The sequence below is a fragment of the Bemisia tabaci genome, chromosome 2 (genome assembly GCF_918797505.1).
Source record: "Bemisia tabaci chromosome 2, PGI_BMITA_v3".
NCBI classification, from domain to species: Eukaryota; Metazoa; Arthropoda; class Insecta; order Hemiptera; family Aleyrodidae; genus Bemisia; species Bemisia tabaci.
Genome location: NC_092794.1, coordinates 67,184,755 through 67,195,804, shown reverse-complemented (window position 1 = coordinate 67,195,804; position 11,050 = coordinate 67,184,755). Strand labels below are relative to the sequence as shown.

Sequence of the window (11,050 nt, the reverse complement as noted above, 5' to 3'; positions counted from 1 at the left end):
GCGCCTACGACATTTGAAAAATGATCCGTCTAATTCAGCTTTCTGTCTATTTTTAAGCTTGGGCCTCAGTCCCTGTGTTGCATCACTTACAAGTTAGTTCTCCAGCTAGATAATTCATTAACAGTCTGAGATAACGCCACTGTGACGTCATTTTCTGAGTAAAAGTCTCGCGTACAGTTTATTCTGAGTTGTTTATCAGCCTTCGTATGCTGGAGTATGCGTGGTATTCTTCACTTAGAATTAAGTATATTGAAGAGCTGTTTAACCTATACGTACGTTTTTGTAAAAATAAAGTTTTCTTTTTCCAGTCTTTTTTTTTTTCAATCTCTAACGCTCCTACTCCAAAAATCGTTTCAATCCCTTGGTAAACAAGTAAGCAAGTCCAAAAGTACTTTCTGTTAATTGACCAACGTAAGCTGTCGCAGGTCCTACTGGATCACATTAAGCAGAGTATATGACTATGTATATTTTGGGTGTTTTGAAAGAGAAAAAATAAATTGTCTAATCAGAATCAGATTCCGGGAAAGAGGGAAATTTTTATTACATATATACATATAATATAACAAAAGCAAATAAAATAGAGTGGTAAATAATAATTTTGACCGCATGAGGGTGCAAAGGCGAGAAAATGATTTCATACCCTTTTCGTAACATCATGCATACTAGTTAATTAACAAGACAATAATCAGACTTTTTAAAAAGAGGATAAGAAATTTTTGAGGATGGCCACTGTTTAGGCGACGTTCTTCCAAAAAAAAAGATTTCTTCCCTCGAAAATTACACATAAAGTATAGGGTAAAGTAGTATTATTGTAATATATTCAACATAGAAATTATATGAGTATTTTGATAATTTGGCACATGCGAAGAATGTATTTTGATTATTACATTTTTTTCATTTGTTTAACGGACGGACAAAGTATTGATAGTTTATTTTCCTTGATTTTTATGTTTCATGTAATCGTTGAAAATCAGCTTCGCCGTTATTGCGTCCTCGCCACCCATTCCTGAAACAACGAAGCGTCATATTAAGAAAAAGGAAGAAGAAAAAAAAAACATTGCTATGGCTTGAATATATGACAGAGAAAAAAATGCTTCGAGATTTACAACAATTTTAAACCGCTTTACACATGTTGACAATTTGTTTGGAAAAGTTGAATTAAGAAATGACCTTCATAGCCTTGGACTAGTATATCATTCCATGCAAATTACACCTCATCCTCGTACAAAATTCAACCTTGCATAAGTTGAGTATGTTCGTAGTCTTGACTTATTACATCTTTGGTTTGAGTAGCGTGTAACCCGGTAGGAAAACACTCATCGCGGGTCACGATGTGAACACTTTTTGGGCACATTTCATAACAGTAATTGAAAATCAACCACTCCCTATGTGAATTGGACGTATTTCTGTCAAACGGAACTATGTGCATTAAGACATGAGCCCTGAGACTCATAAGATTATATGCATAACAGGGCTAACGTCATAATGCGCATAGTTCCGCTTTGCAGAAATACGCCCAATTAAAATGTGCATGCCGATTGAGGATTTCATCCTTTCCCTGCGCTGGATTAGTTTGACAGTAAATCTCAAATAGGAGCAAAACCCCATTTGGACGCATTTCTAACATACAGGACTATGTACGGGTGGGGGAGATCAGGTGTGCTCGTAGTGAGCTGGACAAGAAACAATGTAAAAAAGGGGCTACATTCCTTTTGAAGAATTGGAAAAGCGGGACTTCAAATTCACCAAACAGAAGAATGTGCCAACTGTAGGCGGGACTCATGAGCCGTGTACATGGGACATGAGCGTTGTGGACAGGGCTCATGAGTTCAAAGAAAGTGCAGCTCCTCGGGATCGCTTCCGTTGTCACCGATGACGTCACTAGCTCTTTGTAATTCCCATTCACTCTTACGGCCCGAGAACTAACGAGCACCCCCATATTTCTCACCCAAACGTGGTTCTGTTTCGTAGAAATACCTCCATTTAAAGATCATTTAGTCAGCGCTTTCAGTACTTCTGGGATGTCAGAAAGGCCTAAAGTCGAATCTATATGAGAGCAGCCCATCTTTTGCTCTACTTACTTGACGTCTATATGATCTAGTCACCCTTCTAACCTCGAAGTATCAAATATATTACGCGTTTTATCGATGTCGAGAGTACCTCAGTATCGCGAAGATACCTTTCTTTCTCTATCTTCAACCTAAAACTTTTTCATTCAAATTTAATTTAGTCAATAGGGTTTAGGGTGGCCCACAAAAAATGAAGCACGCAAAATGAACGTAAGGCTTCAACCGATGAGAATCATGGCATTTTAGCGCAGAAACAGTGTACGACGACTCCTTACGGAAAAATTGCGATAGACACGATTCCTCAGTCAGAGGGAAGGAATGCAGGGAGCCAGCGCCGGACTGTGGAATGTCACTTATAGACATAAATTCCACCCTCGGGTCCGTGGGCTTCAAGCGGTGAAATTCCTGGCATTTTAGCGCAGAAACAGCGTACGACGACTCCTTACGGAACGTCGGCGATAGACATAATTTCCACAGCCAGAGGGAAGGAATGCAGGGAGCCAGCGCCGGACTGTGGAATGACACTGATAGACATAACTTCAAACCTCGGGTCCGTAAGGCTTCAAGCGGTGAGAATCCTGGCATTTAGCGCGGAAAGACCGTACAACGACTCCTTACGCAACGTCGGCGATAGACATATATTCCACAGCCAGAGGGAAGGAATGCAGGGAGCTAGCACCGGACTGTGGAATGTCACTGATAATCAAAAATTCCACCCTCGGGTCCGTAAGGCTTCAAGCGGTGAGAATCCTGGCATTTTATCGCAGAAACAGCGTACGGCGACTCCTTAAGGCACGTTGGGATTAGACGTAAATTCCACAGTCAGAGGGAAGGTATGCGGGGAGCCGGCGTCGGACTGTGGAATGTTGACTCGCCTCGCGAGCCAACATTCACTCGCGGAGCGAGTGACTGGGGGTCCAGGGGGCGAAGCCACCGGCTAGCGGCGCAAGCGAGCGTAGCGAGCTGAAGCAGCTAGTATACATAAATTCCTTCCTCGGTTCCGTGGGCTTCAAGCGGTGGGAATCCTGGCATTATAGCGCAGAAACAGCGTACGACGACTCCTTACGGATTGTCGGCGATAGACATAAATTCCACAGTCAGAGGGAAGGCATGCGGGGAGCCGGCGCCGGAATGTGGAATGTTACTGATAGACATAAATTCCACCCTCGGGTCCGTAAGGCTTCAAGCGGTGAGAATCCTGGCATTTAAGCACAGAAACACCGTACAGCGACTCCTTACGGAGCAGTGGCGATAGACATAAAATCCAAAGTCAGAGGGAAGGAATGCAGGGAGCCGGCGCCGGAATGTGGAATGTCACTTATAGACATAAATTCCACCCTCGGTTCCGTAAGGCTTCAAGCGGTGAGAATCCTGGCATTTAGCGCGGAAAGAGCGTACAACGACTCCTTACGCAACGTCGGCGATAGACATATATTCCACAGCCAGAGGGAAGGAATGCAGGGAGCCAGCGCCGGACTGTGGAATGTCACTGATATACATAATTTCCACCCTCGGGTCCGTAAGGCTTTAAGCGGTGAAAATCATGGCATTTTAGCGCAGAAACAGCGTACGTCGACTCCTTACGGAACGTTGGCGTTAGACATAAATTCCACAGGCAGAGGGAAGGAATGCAGGGAGCCGGCCCCGGACTTAGGAGTGACACTGATACACATAAATTCCACCCTCGGGTCCGTTAGGCTTCAAGCGGAGAGAATCATGGCATTTTAGCGCAGAAACAGCGTACGACGACACCTTACGGAACGTTGGCGATAGACAAAATTTCCACAGTCAGAGGGAAGGAATGCAGGGAGCCGGCGCCGGAATGTGGAATGTCACTTATAGACATAAATTCCACCCTCGGGTCCGTAAGGCTACAAGCGATGAGAATCCTGGCATTTAGCGCGGAAAGAGCGTACAACGACTCTATACGCAACGTCGGCGATAGACTTAAATTCCACAGCCAGAGGGAAGGAATGCAGGGAGCCGGCGCCGGACTGTGGAATGTCACTGATAGACAAATATTCCACTCTCGGGTCCGTAAGGCTTCAAGCGGTGAGAATCCTGGCATTTTAGCGCAGAAACAGCGTACGACGACACCTTACGGAACGTTGGCGATAGACAAAATTTCCACAGTCAGAGGGAAGGAATGCAGGGAGCCGGCGCCGGAATGTGGAATGTCACTTATAGACATGAATTCCACCCTCGGGTCCGTAAGGCTTCAAGGGGTGAGAATCCTGGCATTTTCGCGCAGAAACACCGTACGGCGACTCCTTACGGAGCAGTGGCGATAGACATAAATTCCACAGCCAGAGGAAAGGAATGCAGGGAGCCGGCGCCGGACTGTGGAATGTCACTGATAGACATAAATTCCACCCTCGGGTCCGTAAGACTTCAAGCGGTGAGAATCCTGGATTTTTACCGAAGAAACAGCGTACGACGACACCTTACGGAACGTTGGCGATAGACAAAATTTCCACAGTCAGAGGGAAGGAATGCGGGGAGCCGGCGCCGGAATGTGGAATGTCACTTATAGACATAAATTCCACCCTCGGGTCCGTAAGGCTACAAGCGATGAGAATCCTGGCATTTAGCGCGGAAAGAGCGTACAACGACTCTATACGCAACGTCGGCGATAGACTTAAATTCCACAGCCAGAGGGAAGGAATGCAGGGAGCCGGCGCCGGACTGTGGAATGTCACTGATAGACAAAAATTCCACTCTCGGGTCCGTAAGGCTTCAAGCGGTGAGAATCCTGGCATTTTAGCGCAGAAACAGCGTACGGCGACTCCTTACGGAACGTCGGCGTTAAACATAAATTCCACAGGCAGAGGGAAGGAATGCAGGGAGCCAGCGCCAGATGGTTGAATGTCACTGATAGACATAAATTCCACCCTCGGGTCCGTAAGGCTTCAAGGGGTGAGAATCCTGGCATTTTCGCGCGGAAACACCGTACGGCAACTCCTTACGGAGCAGTGGCGATGGACAGAAATTCCACAGTCAGAGGGAAGGAATGCAGGGAGCCGGCGCCGGTCTGTGAAATGTCACTTATAGACATAAATTCCACCCTCGGGTCCGTGGGCTTCAAGCGGTGAGAATCCTGGCATTTTAAGGCACAAACAGCGTACAACGACTCCGTACGTAACGTCGGCGATAGACATAAATTCCATAGCCAGAGGGAAGGAATGCGGGGAGCCGGCGCCGGACTGTGGAAAGTCACTGATAGACATAAATTCCACCCTCGGGTCCGTAAGGCTTCAAGCGGTGAGAATCCTGGCATTTAGCGCGGAAAGAGCGTCCGACGACTCCTTACGCAACGTTGGCGATAGACATAAATTCCACAGTCAGAGGTAAGGAATGCAGGGAGCTAGTGCCGGACTGTGGAATGTCACTGATAGACATATCTTCCCCCCTCGGGTCCGTAAGGCTTCAAGCGGTAAGAATCCTGGCATTTTAGTGCAGAAACAGCGTATGGCGACTCCTTACGGAACGTCGGCGATAGACATGAATTCCACCCTTGGGTCCGTAAGGCTTCAAGCGGTGAGAATCCTTGCATTTTAGCGCAGAAACAGCTTACGACGACTCCTTACGGAACGTCGGCGATGGACATAAATTTCGCAGTTAGATGGAAGGAATGCAGGGAGCCTGCGCCGGACTGTGGAATGTCACTGATAGACATAAATTCCACCCTCGGGTCCGTAAGATTTCAAGGGGTGAGAATCCTGGCATTTTCGCGCAGAAACACCGTACAGCGACTCCTTGCGGTTCAGTGGCGATAGACATAGATTCCACAGTCGGAGGGAAGGAATGCAGGGAGCCGGCGCCGGACTGTGAAATCTCACTTATTGACATAAATTCCACCCTCGGGTCCGTGGGCTTCAAGCGATGAGAATCCCGGCATTGAAGCGCAGAAACAGCGTACGACGACTCCTCACGGAATGTCGGCGATAGACATAAATTCCACAGCCAGAGGGAAGGAATGCAGGGAGCCAGCGCCAGACTGTGGAATGTTACTGATAGACATAAATTCCACCCTCGGGTCCGTAAGGCTTCAAGCGGTGAGAATCCTGGCATTTAAGCACAGAAACACCGTACAGCGACTCCTTACGGAGCAGTGGCGATAGACATAAAATCCAAAGTCAGAGGGAAGGAATGCAGGGAGCCTGCGCCGGACTGTGGAATGTCACTGATAGACATAAATTCCACCCTCGGGTCCGTAAGATTTCAAGGGGTGAGAATCCTGGCATTTTCGCGCAGAAACACCGTACAGCGACTCCTTGCGGTTCAGTGGCGATAGACATAGATTCCACAGTCGGAGGGAAGGAATGCAGGGAGCCGGCGCCGGACTGTGAAATCTCACTTATTGACATAAATTCCACCCTCGGGTCCGTGGGCTTCAAGCGATGAGAATCCCGGCATTGAAGCGCAGAAACAGCGTACGACGACTCCTCACGGAATGTCGGCGATAGACATAAATTCCACAGCCAGAGGGAAGGAATGCAGGGAGCCAGCGCCAGACTGTGGAATGTTACTGATAGACATAAATTCCACCCTCGGGTCCGTAAGGCTTCAAGCGGTGAGAATCCTGGCATTTAAGCACAGAAACACCGTACAGCGACTCCTTACGGAGCAGTGGCGATAGACATAAAATCCAAAGTCAGAGGGAAGGAATGCAGGGAGCCGGCGCCGGAATGTGGAATGTCACTTATAGACATAAATTCCACCCTCGGTTCCGTAAGGCTTCAAGCGGTGAGAATCCTGGCATTTAGCGCGGAAAGAGCGTACAACGACTCCTTACGCAACGTCGGCGATAGACATATATCCCACAGCCAGAGGGAAGGAATGCAGGGAGCCGGCGCCGGATGGTGGAATGTCACTGATAGACATGAATTCCACCCTCGGGTCCGTAAGGCTTCAAGGGGTGAGAATCCTGGCATTTAAGCGCAGAAACAGCGTACGACGACTCCTTACGGAATGTCGGCGATAGACATAAATTCCACAGTCAGAGGGAAGGAATGCAGGGAGCCGGCGCCGGACTGTGAAATGTCACTTATAGACATAAATTCCACCCTCGGGTCCGTGGGCTTCAAGCGGTGAGAATCCTGGCATTTTAAGGCACAAACAGCGTACAACGACTCCTTACGTAACGTCGGCGATAGACATAAATTCCACAGCCTGAGGAAAGGAATGCAGGGAGCCAGCGCCAGACTGTGGAATGTTACTGATAGACATAAATTCCACCCTCGGGTCCGTAAGGCTTCAAGCGGTGAGAATCCTGGCATTTAGCGCGGAAAGAGCGTACGGCGACTCCTTACGGAACGTTGGCGTTAGACATAAATTCCACATGCAGAGGGAAGGAATGCAGGGAGCCGGCCCCGGACTTAGGAGTGACACTGATACACATAAATTCCACCCTCGGGTCCGTTAGGCTTCAAGCAGAGAGAATCATGGCATTTTAGCGCAGAAACACCGTACGGCGACTCCTTACGGAGCAGTGGCGATAGACATAAATTCCACAGCCAGAGGGAAGGAACGCAGGGAGCCGGCGCCGGACTGTGGAATGTCACTGATAGACATAAATTCCACCCTCGGGTCCGTAAGACTTCAAGCGGTGAGAATCCTGGATTTTTACCGAAGAAACAGCGTACGACGACTCCTTACGGAACGTTGGCGATAGACAAAATTTCCACAGTCAGAGGGAAGGAATGCAGGGAGCCGGCGCCGGAATGTGGAATGTCACTTATAGACATAAATTCCACCCTCGGGTCCGTAAGGCTTCAAGCGGTGAGAATCCTGGCATTTAGCGCGGAAAGAGCGTACAACGACTCTATACGCAACGTCGGCGATAGACTTAAATTCCACAGCCAGAGGGAAGGAATGCAGGGAGCCGGCGCCGGACTGTGGAATGTCACTGATAGACAAAAATTCCACTCTCGGGTCCGTAAGGCTTCAACCGGTGAGAATCCTGGTATTTTAGTGCAGAAACAGCGTACGGCGACTCCTTACGGAACGACGCGGTAGGCATAAATTCCATAGCCAGAGGGAAGGAATGCAGGGAGCCAGCGCCGGACTGTGGAATGTCACTGATAGACATAAATTCCACCCTCGGGTCCGTAAGGCTTCAAGCGGTGAGGATCCTGGCATTTTAGCTCAGAAACAGCGTATGGCGACTCCTTACGGAACGTTGGCGTTAGACATAAATTCCACAGGCAGAGGGAAGGAATGCAGGGAGCCAGCGCCAGATGGTGGAATGTCACTGATAGACATGAATTCCACCCTCGGGTCCGTAAGGCTTCAAGGGGTGAGAATCCTGGCATTTTCGCGCGGAAACACCGTACGGCAACTCCTTACGGAGCAGTGGCGATAGACAGAAATTCCACAGTCAGAGGGAAGGAATGCAGGGAGCCGGCGCCGGTCTGTGAAATGTCACTTATAGACATAAATTCCACCCTCGGGTCCGTGGGCTTCAAGCGATGAGAATCCTGACATTTAAGCGCAGAAACAGCGTACGACGACTCCTTACGGAATGTCGGCGATAGACATAAATTCCACAGCCGGAGGGAAGGAATGCAGGGAGCCAGCGCCAGACTGTGGAATGTTACTGATAGACATAAATCCCACCCTCGGGTCCGTAAGGCTTCAAGCGGTGAGAATCCTGGCATTTTAAGGCACAAACAGCGTACAACGACTCCTTACGTAACGTCGGCGATTGACATAAATTCCATAGCCAGAGGGAAGGAATGCAGGGAGCCGGCGCCGGACTGTGGAATGTCACGGATAGACATAAATTCCACCCTCGGGTCCGTAAGGCTTCAAGCGGTGAGAATCCTGGCATTTAGCGCGGAAAGAGCGTCCGACGACTCCTTACGCAACGTCGGCGATAGACATAAATTCCACAGTCAGAGGTAAGGAATGCAGGGAGCTAGTGCCGGACTGTGGAATGTCACTGATAGACATATCTTCCTCCCTCGGGTCCGTAAGGCTTCAAGCGGTAAGAATCCTGGCATTTTTGTGCAGAAACAGCGTACGGCGACTCCTTACGGAACGTTGGGGATAGACATAAATTCTACAGTCAGAGAGAAGGAATGCAGGGAGCCGGCGCCGGACTGTGGAATGTCACTGATAGACATAAATTCCACCCTCGGGTCCGGAAGGCTTCAAGCGGTGAGAATCCTTGCATTTAGCGCGGAAAGAGCGTACGACGACTCCTTACGCAACGTCGGCGATAGACATGAATTCCACCCTCGGGTCCGTAAGGCTTCAAGCGGTGAGAATCCTTGCATTTTAGCGCAGAAACAGCTTACGACGACTCCTTACGGAACGTCGGCGATAGACATAAATTCCGCAGTCAGATGGAAGGAATGCAGGGAGCCTGCGCCGGACTGTGGAATGTCACTGATAGACATAAATTCCACCCTCGGGTCCGTTAGGCTTCAAGCGGTGAGAATCCTTGAATTTTAGCGCAGAAACAGCGTACGACGACTCCTTACGGAATGTCGGCGATAGACATAAATTCCACAGTCAGAGGGAAGGAATGCAGGGAGCCGGCGCCGGACTGTGGAATGTCACTGATAGACATAATTTTATAGCCATAACCCCCTAAATTGGTTACAGCATGTTCATAAACACGGAAAATTAAATTTGTGGTCAATCGGACAAAATTAAACCCACTCGCATTTGCCATTTATCCCCACAAAAATAGCGAATTTTTACTGTTTTTCAGTAATATTTCGCCCCCAAAAAATAAAGTCGGAGGGATGGCAATTTAAATAGAGGGCAGAATTAGTTCATAAATTACACCCTAGTGAAGTTTTGGACCCCCTCCCTGCTTTTGACCCGACGCGCGGTTGCCATTTTCACGCATGAAAATAGCGAATTTGTTACTGTTTTTGATGATTTTTGCCTCTCGGTAAATTAACGTTATAGATGCCTAAATTGTAATCAGAGTGTGAAATTAGTAGCTAAGATGCTTCCAATGCTCCTCTTCTGATAATTTTGACACGCTGCGACGTTGCCATTTTTCTGATTAAAATAGTGAATTTTGACTCATTTCAATATCATCTCTCACGGCCTAAAAAAAAACTCAGGAGCCATCGAAAAAGTGCGCTAAAACACGGTGATTATACCATGAGTATCTTTTTTGAAAATTTGGACCCTGTAAAATGTTTTACTCGGCGTGTAGCTCCCACTTGGCAAACAGTGGTTGACGGTAATTATCAATTTTCATACGTTAATGCGCCTTCAATTACATTGGATACTGTGCAATACTTTCGTGGTGGAATAGTTGCATTGGCACCTACAAACCTAACAGGGATACTTCACTCATTGCGCAATGCATGCAGTATCCCTGTTAGGTTTGTAGGCGCCAATACAACTATTCCACCACGAAAGTATCGCACGGTATCAAATGTAATCGAAGGCGCACTTACGTATGAAACTTGACTGTCACCGTCATGGTGTCAGGGGGTATTTTTTAACAAGGAACTTGAATCTCGACTCAAATTTTTAAAATTCAAAAATCCAAAAATCCAAAATGACTGGAATTGCCAAAAATGTTATCTTGAGACTTTCGAAATCTAAGACGGTTGATTGCCTGACCGGTCTGGCAGTGAGGTAACTTCACGCCGAGTAAACCATTTTACAGGATCCACATTTTCAAAAAAGCTACTCATGGTATAATCACCGTGTTTTAGCGCACTTTTTCGATGGCTCCTGAGTTTTTTTTTTTTTTTTTTTTTTTTAGGTCTAGAGAGATGATATTGAAATAAGTCGAAATTCACGGTTTTGCTCAGAAAAATGGCAATGTCGCAGCGTGTCAAAATTATCAGAAGAGGAGCATTAGGAGCATCTTAGCTACTAATTTCACACTCTGATTATAATTTAGGCATCTGTAACGTTAATTTATCGAGAGGGAAAAATAACCAAAACAGTAGAAAATTTGCTATTTTCATGCGTAAAAATGGCAACCGCGCTTCGGGTCAAAA

At 47.5% G+C, this 11,050-nt stretch overlaps 1 protein-coding gene across 3 annotated transcripts in view; it reads right to left on the bottom strand.

The window, feature by feature from the left end:
• Positions 1-516: 516 nt before the first annotated feature.
• Positions 517-11,050, bottom strand: part of LOC109039789 (ketimine reductase mu-crystallin) — a 29,130-nt gene continuing 18,596 nt past the window's right edge. For all 3 annotated transcript variants that reach the window (XM_019055448.2, XM_019055449.2, XM_019055450.2), the window contains exon 7: positions 517-1,006. In XM_019055448.2, coding sequence (XP_018910993.2) covers positions 930-1,006 — 77 coding nt within the window. In that variant the 3' untranslated portion in view covers positions 517-929. The remainder of the gene's footprint in view (positions 1,007-11,050) is intronic.